The 14,391-nt window shown below is 54.4% G+C and overlaps 1 protein-coding gene across 1 annotated transcript in view; it reads right to left on the bottom strand.

Moving 5' to 3' along the window:
• Nucleotides 1–14,391, bottom strand: part of LOC121468955 (uncharacterized) — a 2,238,800-nt gene that overhangs the window by 1,624,931 nt on the left and 599,478 nt on the right. The window contains 1 exon segment of the mRNA XM_072920965.1: nucleotides 7,071–7,818. Within this exon segment, the coding sequence (XP_072777066.1) occupies nucleotides 7,071–7,818 (748 nt within the window).

Genomic DNA, 14,391 nt, shown 5'->3' with positions numbered 1-14,391 from the left:
AGCAAACAAGGGCAGTGGAGCAGCCCAAGCCCTTCCTTGCCTGCAAAGCAAAGCAGCCCCTGCACAGGTTCTGGAGTCCCACCTCTGCTCCCACCATGGGGGTTTCTCTGTGCCGGGCTGGCTGCCCCAGCCCCAGCCCCAGCCCCAGCCCAGGCCATGCTGGGTGCTGGGGGCTGTTGGCAGGGCCAGGAGCCAACTCCCATCTTGTATCCACCCCAGCCCATGCCCCCAGCCCTGCCAAAAAGCAGCTGGGCAGCCAACTGAAGTTGCATCTGCCCCAGCAAAGGGAGAACCTTTTGTTCCCAGCCAGTCTGAGCAATGCCCAAATCTGGGAGCATTTCCCCGGCTGTGGACTCATCTGCGAATTTGCTGTGGAGCCTGGCTTTGAAGACGGTGCCACAAGTCCATCATCTTCAGCTGCCAGTGGCCAGGTTGAGGAAGAGGTTGTCATCCTTGATGTTGTCGTCGCTGTCTCCAGCAGCAGCAGCAGCCCCACCTGGTACAGCTTCTCCAAGGGCTCCTTCTCCTTCCCTGGGGGTCAGACCAGGCTGTCAGGGTTCTGCCCAGGGCCCCAGCTGTCAGGGAAGCAGGACAAGCAAAACCAGCTCGGATGGCAGCCACCAGTGCTGGGCAGAGCAGCTCAGCTCCAGCACAAGGGCTGCGTGTTCCCACCCAACAATCCCAGTGCATTGATACAGGCAGGGAAAAAAGTCTGGGTTTCCTTGCTTCTGATTGCCAGGGCATGTGTGGACCTGTAACTTACCAGGGCCCTGGAGCAAAGTGTGCATGTGGCTCTCTCCCTTTTTCTATGGCAGGTGAATATCCTGTATCCAAGGATCATAGAACAGGTCTTCTAATGAAGGTCTGTCCAAGAAGTGCATGGATAAACACCACCTGATAAGATCTTGGCACTCTGGGCAGAGAAACCAGAAACCACCGGTCAGCTAGAGAAGGCTCCTGTCTGCTTTGCCCCACTCTTCCCATGCCCAGGCCATGCTGCTTTTGTGCTCAGAGCTGTGTCTAAACTTTCCCATCAATTCCCTGTTGTGGAGGAGAGCAGGACATGTGGCACCTCCTCAGCGGCTGCCAGAGCGAGATGCTCACGAGCTGCTGCTGTCTCCCAGCACTGGTATTCCCCCGTGGCCAGAGATGAGGATCCACCTGGAGAGAGCCGCTGTGGCAGCGAGAGCTGATGGTCCCAGCTGATCTTCCGGCCCCTCCTGAAAGGGTGCTGCCCGCAGACCATCTGGTGCAGCAGGATGCCCAGGGACCAGATCGTTGCTGCCTCGCCATGGTACCAGCCCAAGTGGGTCCATTCTGGGGGGCTGTATGACAGTGTTCCTGGGGAATACAGATGGAGTTCATCAGGGGGATGCTGCTGCTTCCAGAGCCTGGCCCCAGCATCCCTGGGCGTGCAGGGGCTGCCCCAGTGGCACACGGGGCGACTGCTGCACTCTCGCCAGCACCTGGGACTTGTGTACAAACTCAGGGCTGGACAAGAAGCCACTGGTGATGGAAGAGGGCAGCAGAAGCCCCGGCAAAGCCTGACCGTGACATGCAAAGCAAAAACCCACTCAGGGCTGGGGGAAAAATCATCTCCTTATCCTCCCTGCCTGCAGTGCCCTAAAAATATTATGAAGCCAAGGCAAACAAGGTGAGTGGAGCAGCCCAAGCCCTTCCTCTCACCTGCACACTAAACTGGCTGGTGCACTGGTTCTGCCTCCCTCCTATGCTACCCCCACCCACGGGTGCTTTTGTCGGGCTGGCTGCTGCTGCTCCAACCCCAGCCCCAGGCAGAGTGGTGGGCAAAGGCTGCCAGTGGGGCTGGAAGATGCCTCCCCACCCAGCCCCGCTCAAAAGCAACTCAGGGGAAGGCTCAGTACCCTGACTGGCAGCAAAAGGGAGAATCCTCGCTGCCACACCCAGCTTGGCCTGTGAGATGTTGGGCCATGAGATGGCGGGACTGGGAGCACACCCCTGCCCGGGCTCACCTGCAAAGTGAGTGTAGGCTGTGTCTTGCAGGTAGGTGCCGCAGCCAAAGTCGATCAATTTTGCCTGGCCAGTGGCCAGGTCAACCAGGATGTTCTCTGGTTTAATGTCGCGGTGCAGGACCCCTCGGCTGGTGCAGTGCCGCACGGCCTCCAGCACCTGGCGGAACAGCTGCCGTGCCACCTCTTCAGACAGGAACCTCCGTGCCCGAATGAAATGCAGGAGGTCCTGAGACCGCTCCGGCCGCTCCAGCACCATCACGATGTTGTTGGGGAGCTCAAGCCACTCCAGCAGCTGGACCACACCAGGGAAGCCAGTGGACACCTTGTCCAGCAGCACGATCTCCAGGGGTGCGCTGGTGCCGTCGGGCTGTGGGAGGACCACGGTGCCACCAGTGGGACTGATGTCCTGCCAGGGCTGGGGAACCCCTCAGCCAGCCCGGGATGCTCTGCGCCCTGCGCTGGCCCCACGCCCGCTCCCCATCGAGGGGTCCTGGTGGCTTCCCCCATGCCGGGCCTCACCTCATCCCCGCCCGGCACGGCCCGGCTGTTCCCGCTGGCCCCGCTCACTCACCAGCTCGTCCCAGTGCCGGACGCGGTTCCGTGGCACCCTTTTGATGGCCACCTGCAAACCAAAGGCACCACCGGGTTCAGCTCGCCGCCCGCCCTGCCGAGCCCCATCCTCCTCCTCCCTCCTCCTCCTCCTACTCCTCCTCCTCCTCCTCCTCCTCCTCCTCCTCCTCCTGCACCCGCCGCCGGCCCCGCCGCTCACCGGGGCACCGTCCGAGAGCCGCGTGGCTGCGAAGACGCTGCCGAAGCCGCCGCGCCCCAGCAGCGAACCCACTCGGTAGCGCTGCTGCAGCGCCTCCTGCGCCTTCCCTGCGGGCGGGACGCGGCTGTCAGCGCTCGGCCCGGGGCCAGGAGCGGCCCCCGAGCGCCCCTCAACCGCCTCGGGCCGGCCATCCCCAGGCCTTCGGTCTCGGGAACGGGACACGGGAGGCTCGGGGCCGGCGGCCGCGCTGCTGAGCAGCGGAGCTCGGGCCGGGGAAGCCGCGGCGGAGGCGGCAGCGGCCGTGCCGTGTGTGTCCTCCGCGGGGCCCGGGAGGAGCCGGGGCCGGGGCCGGGGCCGGGGCCGGGGCCGGGGCCGGGGCCGGGGCCGGGGCCGGAGCCTGCGCCAGGGCCGGGGCCGGGCTCGGGCCAGGCGGAGCCAAAGGGCCCAGCCCCGGGCACTGATGCCCGCCCGGCAGCGCCACCGCCAGCACCCCCAGAGCCGGGCGGAGGCGAGACCGCGGCGGGGCGGGCGGGGACGGGGACGGGGCAGCCCCGCCCGGGGCCGGGGGCGGGCCGGGGGCATGGCCCGGCTGGGCATGGGGGAGAAGGAGGCGGGGAGAGGGGAGGGACAGCGGGTGAGGGACACCGAGAGGAAGGTGTCCCACAGCCGGAGAGAAAGAAGAGAAAGAGAAAGAAGAGAAAAACTGCTTTTGCTGCCGCTGCTGCCGCCGCTGCTGCCGCCGCCGCCGCTGCTGCCTCTGCAACTGAAGCACCGAGGCCGTTTGTCCGCGTGTCCGTTCCCCGCTCGCCCCACGGCCGAGCCCCGCGCGCCCCGGGGACAGCCCCTTCCTCTGTCCAAACACGGGAACTTTGCAGTGTTGAGCCCAGATCCAGAGTCCTGACTCCTGCACACTGGCAGAGAAATCCCCTCCGCTGTGTCGCTGCTGTGCATTGTCCTTGCTGAGGTTCAAACACTATTGGGGCACATTCCCTGGGTGTAGGATTCGTACCTGCTCCTCCAATTCTCTCCTGGGCTGTACTGGGGATGAACTGGGCTGCACTGGGAGGGATTTTAAGGGCACTGGGGCTGTACTGGGCTGTACTGGGGATGAACTGGGCTGTGCTGGGAGGGATTGGAGGGGCACGGGGGATGTACTGGGCTGTACTGGGGATGAACTGGGCTGTACTGGGAGGGATTTTAAGGGCACTGGGGCTGTACTGGGCTGTACTGGGGATGAACTGGGCTGTGCTGGGAGGGATTGGAGGGGCACGGGGGATGAACTGGGCTGTAATGGGAGAGACTGGAGGGGTTGAATGGGCTGTTCCCGCCTCTGCTGCCTCCCATTTGCTGAGGCTCCCGCCCATCACAGCCGCCAACCAATCAGCACCAGGGATTATGGCCTTGGGGGCGGTACCTGGAGCCTGCGCCATCTTTTCTTTTGCCTACAACTCCCGTCATGCTCTGCGGCCCCATGAAGCCCCATTAAAGCCGGGACTACAACACCCATCATGCCCCGCGCACCACAGACCCTCGGTATCCGCCCCCATCTGTCCCACAAGTGTCCCCCAGACCCTCCGGGATCCCCAAGTGCCCCTCAGCGCCCATTCAGGACCCTCAAAACTTCACTGGCAAAGTACAAAAGAACAAGAAACTTTGGAAAAGCATTTAATACAAAACCAATCCAGTTTAAATCACTTGTCATAGGAGTAACTTCATTCACTCAGCCCATTTAGTCTGGAAAGGTTTAAAGGCTTAAGTTGTTCAGGTACCCAAAAATGTTCCATATAAAGAGCATTAGAAGGAGAGGAAGGAGAGACAGAGGAAGGCAGAAGCTCCACAGTGTGGGAATCCAGGGCTTCCCTCTGGCTGCCCTGGCAGGGCTGGGACCCTGGCAGGGGTCAGGAACCCCCCTGGACAGAGCCCCCAGAGACACTGTCTGTGATCTCTGTCCATGGAAAAGAGTTTTCAATCCTACAGGATGAATTACAAGCTCTGAGTGTTTGATACGAGTAATAATTAAGTGTGGCACGAGTGCAAAAGTAAAATTTTAGGTTTCTAGATTAGGGGTTCAGAGGGGACAAGATGGAGGAAATTGGGTGTGTCTTGTCCTTTTTCTCCTCCTTCATGCCCTCCCTGTTTCACGGGAAAGGCCTCGCAGCGTTTTTCACAGACAGCGTCCGGACGTCCGTAATTCTTTGCTTTTTATTGTCTTGTAATTGTCCTAACTCTTCAATTTTTATTACTCTAACTGTTAATTTATTACTCTAATTATTAAACTTTATTCTTATTAAATTATTAAACTCAGGGATGCTGAGAGGGACAGGAGGGGCTTTGGTGCGTCCTGGTGAGGTGAGGAAGGGATGAAGAGGGAGGTTTCGGGGGATCCTGAGTGGGCTGGGAGCGACCAGGAGGGTGCTTGGAGGGGATTGGGTGTCTGTGAGAGTTTTTGGGGGGTCCTGACCCCTGTGGACCCCCCAGCCCGGGCACAGGGAGGGAATTTATTAATTACCAAACCACGGGGACAACAGACCCAGCCCAGGCACAGGGAGGGAATTTATTAATTACCAAACCCACGGGGACAACAGACCCAGCCCAGGCACAGGGAGGGAATTTATTAATTACCAAACCACGGGGACAACAGACCCAGCCCAGGCACAGGGAGGGAATTTATTAATTACCAAACCACGGGGACAACAGACCCAGCCCAGGCACAGGGAGGGAATTTATTAATTACCGACCAAACCCACGGGGACAACAGACCTGAAACATAAACTTTAAGGCATTTAGAGATTTTGAGGAGCTAAGATTTTAGTTAGAAATAAGCCTTACTAAATTAATTAAAATAAGAATAATAAATGAGTAGGCCTTGATGAAGTTAGGAGTTAGTAGTTAACTAATAATTAATTGCTTGTCAGCACAATGTTTGGTTAGCTGGGTTTATAATGAAGAATATAGAAACTGATAAATAGCTTTTAGGAACATAAGACAATTGTGGCCTCCTCTGTTCTGAAACCAATTGAAGACAAGGAATGGGAGTTCTACCAAGAGTTCATTTGTCATACTCGCATTGAAAAGGTAGAAAGGTCAGAACGAGGAAGACTTCATTTACTTCTTCATTTTGGGACCCCTCCCCATAAAAGGGACCACCGACCCATTTCAAGGGACAAACCACGCATGCTTAATAGCTTTTGGAGTGATTAGCATACGAAACGGGGAATGGGATGTACCAAAATTATGAATATGCAATTGTATTTTGTATATTCAATACTTGTATGGATAAAAAGACTCTGTAATCATCTGGAGGGTGCGGTGTGTATTTGGGAGTGACCCCATACAGAATAAACATACACTTTCCAACTCTAAACTGTTAGAGAGTTTTTGTCCGTCACAGTTGGATATCGATACTAGATCAATATCCATATTTCTTTAATAAATCAGACCCAGCCCGGGCACAGGGAGGGAATTTATTAATTACCAAACCCACGGGGACAACAGACCCAGCCCGGGCACAGGGAGGGAATTTATTAATTACCAAACCACGGGGACAACAGACCCAGCCCGGGCACAGGGAGGGAATTTATTACCAACCAAACCACAGCAGCACGAGGAGAAGGGAAAGAAATCCCTCCAACACCTTCCCCCACCCAACGGGGATCACCCACAACAGGGTTATCCACCAGGGAGAGACGGGGACATCCGAGTTTAGACCAAAGCCAATTTTATTGTGTGTACCAGGTGTTTATACAGGGATTTACTTGTAGGGTGCTTATATAGGGCTCTGGTTTTGGTACAATTTCCCATTGGTTACACATTCCTCATGACATGACATCACCTGGTAACATTATTTTATCACAAAGTCTCACACCACGTTGCTCGGTCACTTCTTGCCCAGGGAGACTTCAACTGTGTCTGTGTCTCCCACAGTTTCTGCTCAGTCAGGCCTCAGATATCGGGCCCCTTTATCAGCTCCATTGCTTTACTCTCTGTTTTATTCCCCATACGGGAGCACCAGGGCTCTGCCCAACGGGGGTCACTGGGGATCATCCAGCCCGGATCCTCCCATGGGGGATGGAGCTGGAGCAGCGCACCAAGCTCTTCCCTCACTCTCTTCCCTCACTCCAAGCTCTTCCCTCACTCTCTGCCCTCACTCCAAGCTCTTCCCTCACTCTCTTCCCTCACTCCAAGCTCTTCCCTCACTCTCTTCCCTCACTCCAAGCTCTTCCCTCACTCGGGGCACTCACAGGGCTTCCCTTAGTGGTGCCTCCGTTGGTGCTGGGTCAAGTTTGAGCTCCTGGAGAAGCTCTTCCCACACTCCCCACACTTGTAGGGCCTCTCCCCGGTGTGAATGCGCCGGTGCACGGTGAGGCTGGAGTTTTGCTTGAAGCCCTTCCCGCAGTCGGGGCAGCGGAAGGGCCTCTCCTCTGTGTGAATCCGCTCATGTAGGAGGAGATTGGAGCTGGTCTGAAACCTCTTCCCACACTGGGGACACTCGTAGGGCCTCTCCCCTGTGTGGATGCGCTGATGTGTTCTCAGACCTGAGCTCCGCCCAAAGCTCTTCCCACATTCCAAACACTCATAGGGCCGTTCCCCAGTGTGGATCACCAGGTGTGCCATCAGGCCAGACTTGTGTCTGAAACCCTTCCCACACTTCCCACACTCGTAGGGCCTCTCCCCGGTGTGGATGCGCTGGTGTGTTCTCAGACCTGAGCTCCGCCCAAAGCTCTTCCCACATTCCAAGCACTCATAGGGCCGTTCCCCAGTGTGGATAACCTGGTGCTGGATCAGGCCAGACATGTGTCTGAAACGCTTCCCACACCTCCCACACTCGTAGGGCCTCTCCCCGGTGTGGATGCGCCGGTGCACGGTGAGGTTGGAGTTTCGCTTGAAGCCCTCCCCGCAGTCGGGGCAGCGGAAGGGCCTCTCCTCTGTGTGAATCCGCTCATGTCTGAGGAGATGGAAGCTGGTCTGAAACCTCTTCCCACACTCCCCACACTCGTAGGGCCTCTCCCCAGTGTGGATCCTCTGGTGCACAATCAGGCTAAATCTCCGGCTGAAACCCTTCCCACATTCCAAGCACTTGTGGGGCTTCTCCCTGCCATGAGGCTTCTCCACCAGCTCCGAGCTCCGGCTGGATCTCCGCCCGCCTTCCTGGCTCAGGGGGGCTCTTTCCTCCCCGCAGCTCCCTGGGCTGGGTTTGCAGCTCCTCCTCCTGCAGCATCTCCGGGGCTTTTCCTCCTCCTCCATCCAGACACGCCCAGGGAATGAAAAATCCTGGTTTGGGGAAAAAAAACAAGAGGAGAGTACCTTGGACTGGAAGTTCCTCCTTGCTCCAGTTTATCTCAGGAAGTCATTGGGAATCTTATGTCTGTAAGAACCTCCAAAACACCAAGATTCAGCCCAAAAATCCCACAAACTGAGAGATACAGATCAAAAACTCCCCAAACATCACAACTCAGCAAAAACCTCCTCCAAAACATAAAGATTCAGCTGCCACATAAAACCAAAGCACCTTTGGAAGCTGGGGATAGAAACCAAGATGCCATGGGTACGGCTTTTGCCATTGGCTTGGGCAAGAAGAAGAGCCAGACCCAGGGCAGATATTCAATTATTCCCCCTTGCAATTGATCTCGGGAATTCCTTACCCTGGGAATTCTCCACCTAGTGCAGGGTGGAGATAAGGGATGCACATTTAAAGCAGTCTGTGGCCAGAATCCTGTCTCTGGTGCCATCTCTCCCCCAGGAAGCTGGGCTGGCACAGAGCCTGCCTTGGCACTTTGCTGTTGCCAACATCCCAGCAGGACATCGGCCCACACATCCTCTGCTGAAATCCTCGGCCTGGCCACCCTCCTTTGGCAGCTCCAGCACCGGGGACAGCCCTTGCTGCCACTGCTGCAGCTTCAGCGCTCTCTGGGCCTGCCCTGCCACAGCTGCTGGGCAAGAGCACGGGACAATTCCACTCTGGCTCTCACTTACACTCACACACTGCCCTGCCTGCCATGGCATTGATGGAAAATACACCAGCTCATAGACTTTAACATTGTTAACCTTTGATTTCTCTACTCAGGCTTGCTTTGCCTTGGCCCTGGGGAAAGAAATGTTAAAGGCTTTGTTAAGGGATGTTACACCACTCAATGGAGATGAGTTTAACACCTCAACACACTGGGAATGGCCCAAAAGATGCCCACAAAGATAATGCCCAGCAGCAAAACATCAACCCCAGCAGCAAACAGCAACCAACACCTACCCCAGACACTGCCAGGGCTGCAGACACCTGGTCTGCAAAAGGCTGAGAAGGAAATCAGCACTTCCCACCTCATTAACAGCTGAAGCAAAGAAATCCGGGTCCAGTAGGAAACCAAATACTAAAAACTGCACAACTTGACACTTTGGAACATTAAACCAGTGAATTTAGACTGGTTCAGACTGTATCAAGTTTGGGAAAAATCTAGTAAAAGCCACGGAGCTTTTACTCCGATAGTATTTTATTTATTATATACTCCAATATATTTTACTGATACTTTACGTGTCATGGAAGGATTTTCTCTGCACACCCGGGCTATGTGGGGATGGAATGATTTCTGTTGCACATCCTGTCCAGAACCAAGGAATGCCTTGACTCTAACAATAAACATATTGTTGTAGTTTTTCTTTTTCCTGCAGTTTCAGTGCTAAGTTTAGAGCATTACAGTATTTTTAAATTACTCCTACTTCTATATTGCTGGTTAGGTTTGGGTCAGGGATGAGAGAATAAGTTTTTACTTAGAGGAGAAGGAGAAAAAATTTAATTGACTTGGAAAATTTTTGTGTATGTTTGTGTGTGGCTCTTAGAGATAGAAAAATTTTGGTCTGGGTTTTTCGACGTTCACCTTAAGGCAACATTTTGTGAAACTAGAAGAGATTTGAAGGTGACCCTTTAACTCATAAATAGAAGATTTGAAGGAAAAAAAATAAATAGAAGATTTGAAAGAAAAAAAAAGAAAAACCAGCAGGTTGGGGGGCGGGGAACATGTGAGGCTGCTGAAGGCTGCTCTGGAAGAGAAGCTGCATTCCAAGCACCCAGGAGGAGCTTTAGAAATGCAAATCAACACTGCTGGGGCAGAATGGGGACAATGTACCTGGCTCTTCTTGCCTGGGGCAGGAATTGGCTGATTCCCTCTGCCCCTCACCCCAAGCTCTGCCTGCTTGCACAGATGGAATCTGCACGGCTGAAGGCAGAGCCCATGGTGAGGATCTGACTCTGAAACAGAAATGGGTGAAGCTGCAAAGGGAAACAGCAAATGGAGAATGTTGTGAAAACTTCACTAAAATAAGGGGGGAAGTTAATCCCTCTGCCCACTCCAACATCTGCTGCCACTGTCTGTGCTGTACAGGGTGTATCAGAGTACTGGGGCTTTTGCTAGAACAAGTTCAGGGAAATCAGTTGGAATTCAAGTATTTGATGATGTAATTAGAAAAATGCGGTCAATTGATGCAGCCCCGGCTGCAGGGAGCACCCAAAAATGAGGAAAAGATGAAGGGCCACCAGAAAAAATTCTACAACACCATGGACCAGCCCCTGGGAACCCAAACCAATTCATATCAGGAGGCAGAGAACCCATTTATCATTTCAATGGCATCATTAGATTACAAGCTGTCCTCGGAATAAGAACCAACCAGACAGCTCCAGCTCCTGACCTTCCTGCTGACCAAGCCACTGAAAGAGGAACACAACATTTCACCAGGGGATGAGATCAGATTATCTATGAGCAGAAAAAAAGGAAGTTTGTGGAAAACTAAATGGCTCAAACTGCTGTGGGCAAAGAGATGACAAGGGAAAAGTGCTGAAAAAGATAACAAAGGAAATAGGAGAGCAGTTTATGTATTGGTCCAAACATGGAAAGGATGGGAATGGGACACGCTAATGTGGCTCCCCGGCAGAAGAGGGGTTAAACGAATGCTGCTTCTCCTCTTCTGTGCTGCAGCAACTCTCATCTTTTTACCATGCTCCACACCTTGGCAGTGCAGCTCATCCAGCAGCTGAGCCAGGGGATGCAGGCGGCAGCCAGTCCTCCTGATCCACAAAGGGCCACAAAAGGACAGGGAATGAGGGCACCGAGAATAATCCCAAAACCAAAGAGGACCCGGGAAGAACAAAACAGAGTCAAGGAGTGAATCTGCCTGGAGAGAGAGCCAGGCACTTGTAGATAAGGAAGCTACGGGAGAAACCCTCAGTTCCAATAAATGTCACAAATTGACCCACACAGCTGCAAAGTCCCGCTACATTCTCAAACTTCGAGGAGAAGAACAAAGGCTTAACAGAGCCATGAATACCGGCTGTTATACAAAAGGAGGGTGCATATTAACGAGGACAGGCAGCAGGCGCATCGGGAAGTCTGAACCTTCCAAGGACCTCAGCCCGTGGGCAAAGGCAGAGGGAGATGCGGCCGGGAAAATGAGGATAAAAAGGAGGCTGCGGACTACAACCATGGCAGAGAGCGCACGGCAAATGCCCCACGGCCTCTCCCCCTGCTCGGCAATAAAGTCACTTTTACAGGACTCCTCGCTCTGCTCCGGCCACAGAAACCTCCGGCGACGGGAATTTCCCCGCACGCTCCCGGCCGCGGGGCAGCCCCCTCGGTCCTACCCACAGCAGCCGGGCCGAGCCAGCGCTGCTCCGGCAGCGGCTCCTGCCCAGGCCCCGGCGGGAAGGAGACCGCGGGCAGCCGCTCCCGCCGCGCCCTCAGCCCGGGGCCAGCACGGGCCGGACACGGCACCACCGACCCGCCGCAGCCCCCTGCCGCCCCCTCCGCCCGCAGCCAGCCCCGAGCCCCCGCAGAACCCAGCGCGGCTCCCACCTGCGCCGGGGCCGCCTCCGAGCTCCGCCGACGCCGCCTCACCGCGCTCCGGCCGCTGCCGCCGCTCCCGGGCCCGCACAGACGCTCCCGGCGCCAATGGCGCCGCTGCCCGCCCACGGCCGCCCTCAGCCCGCCGCCGGGGCCGTGCTGCGCCCCGCTCCCACCAATCAGCGCGCCGCAACCACGACTGACGGCACCAGCGGCCAATGGCAGCGAGCTGGGGGCGGGCTCTGCGCACGGCCCAGACTCGCCCCGCGCTCTCAGGGCCCCCCGCGCTGCGTGAGGGCAAAGCCGGAGATGAGCAACAGCCCCGGGACGGGCCCGGGCCCGAGGCGGGATTGAGCTGCCCACACAAACAAACTTCTCCGCACCTCCCGCCACGGCTTTCCCGGCCCTGCGCCTTCCGTGCCTCCGGCTCTGCGGGAAGCCCGGGAGCCTCCCTTCTCCTGCCCCTCATTAGTGCATCGCTGCTTCGCTTTGATTTCCCCCAAAAAGGGAAACCTGCCCAAAGCCCTGTGGGCGAGCGGGGGAGGGGAGAGATTTCTGGCAGAAAACTCCAAAGACTCAGAGCAGGATGAGGAGAAGTCAGTGCAGAGCCTTAAATGCAGCTTTCCCCAGGCCTCCCTGCTCCCAGCTGCACCTCCTCCCCCGGCAGGGCAGGAGACAGGGAATGGGGCCGTGCTCAGCTCATCCCCCGCGGCTTCTCCCTCTGCTCAGGGACAGGAGTCGTTCCCTGCTGCACCCTGCGCTCTCTCCCAGCCGAGACTTCTCCAGGAACTTCTCCGAGCCGAGTCCATCCCCTGGGGCACAGCCCCCTCCAAGTGCTGCAGCGTGGGTCACTGTGCCACGGGCTCGGTCCTGCCAGGCCAGGCTGCTCCAGCGGGGCCCCTCTGCCCACGGGGTCACAGCCTCCTCTCAGGCATCCCCGAGCTCCAGCCTGGCTCCTCCAGGGGCTGCAGGGGGATCTCTGCATCCCCACGGACCTGCAGGGGGATCTCTGCATCCCCACGGACCTGCAGGGGGATCCCTGCATCCCCAATTGTAATATATGTTATGGAATAATTCGTGCTTATGTAAAATATACATCAAGTCAGTTGTGCTTGTACAAAAAGATTCTTAAAGTTTTAAAAGACCAGAAGCAGCAGCCGGGGCTGCAGAAACCACAGATGACAGAGAAAGAAAGACCTAATTTACAAATGAAAAAACGTGGCTCCGTGCAGAGATGGGCTCTTTCCGGGGGCAATCCAGGAGGCACCCAATGTGAAAAACGCATAATATATGGCTCTTTGCGCAGAGTTACTGTATGTATTATGTTAGTTTGATTCGTAGTGCTGTATTAACATTTTAATAGCATGGTAAATGTAGTTTTGTAGTTAAAATGAAGCTTTAGTAGTTAAAATAGAAACTATATGTGTTTTGTTTTTTATTTTAAGGAATGAGATACTCGTTTTGACATAACCATCACAGAACACCTAAATCTTCCAGAGAAGAGGAATTTATGGCTTTCTTGTCAGAAGAAGCTAATTTCTTCAGGCCTTGCCATGGGAATTAAAGGAAACAGTTGGCATATAACAGAGTTTCTTGTTTTAAATAGAATGTATGCATAACCATGAAGGATATATGAATATGCAATAGTGTAGTTTTAAGGGTGATTCCTTTGTTCACAAGGTATGCTTGTTGTAGCTTTAGTGCCCGAGAGCATCTGGACATCCTTAAGTCTTTGCTTTTTATTGTCTTGTAATTGTCCTAACTCTAAATTTTTATTACTCTAATTGTATTACTATTTTAATAACCATGTATTATTATTTACATTTTAAAAGCCAAGTGATTGGCATTTTTCACAATTATGGTAGCAAAGGATGGTTTCTAACACCTCTCTGCCGGGGCCTTGGGAGAGTCAGGGTGAGGAAGAGGGTCCTGCCCTATTTAGGCAGCCTCGCTCTGTTCCCCTGGTGTGTGACCACAGACACAGGTTATGATCTATGGGCAAAAGGAGACAATAAAACAAAGAAAAGGGAAAGGATTCCCTAAAACCGTGGTAATTAGCCCCAAGACTAAAGTGTACACGAAGAACCAAGACCCAAGGACAAAGGATAGGTGAGTATTTGTTGGGATGGGGCAGATAAGGGGGGAATGAATGTGTGTGACAGAAGCTGCTGGGTATCCATGACTTGCCAAGTGATTGCTGTAGTCTCTCATGCTGCTTTTCGTCTTTTTCATGTGAAAAACGGCCAGTAAAGAGACCAAGCGAGTGATAAAAAAGAGAGAATCCCTCCCAGAGAAACTGGGACTGGATCTTAGGAAGAAGAGGAACCCCGTGGAGTGCCAGATTGAGGGATAAGAGTGCCCAAGAGCATCCAGGATTCAAACCTGCTGGTTTGAGGGATTAACATTCCAAGAGCACTCAGGGTGTAGATATGTAATGTAGACTGTTTGAAAGTAAAAAATATCTTCTTGTTGTATGTGAGAGTGAGTGAAAAATAAAAGTGAGTAAATGTAGATGAATGGGAGGATATGTAATGCAGATTGTTTATTTTGAGCTTTACTTTATCTCCTTGGAGGGAGGTGGATTGTGTTGATGTGACAGTGAGTGGAAAATAAAAGTGAGTGTGGGTGAACAAAGTATATGTAACAGTATTGTGAAGTCGAGAAGTATGAATGAACAGGCTTGAGGGTGTGAATGTGTGTGAGAGTGAGAGATAAAGGTGAGTAAATATCGATGCATGGAAGAATATGTAATGTAGATTGTTTATTTTGAGCTTTATTTCCTTGGAGGGAGGTGTATTGTATTAAATGG

Source organism: Taeniopygia guttata, chromosome 34, assembly GCF_048771995.1.
Source record: "Taeniopygia guttata chromosome 34, bTaeGut7.mat, whole genome shotgun sequence".
Lineage (NCBI taxonomy): Eukaryota > Metazoa > Chordata > Aves > Passeriformes > Estrildidae > Taeniopygia > Taeniopygia guttata.
Note: the sequence above shows the minus strand (reverse complement) of the source record. Positions and strands in the feature narration are given on the sequence as shown.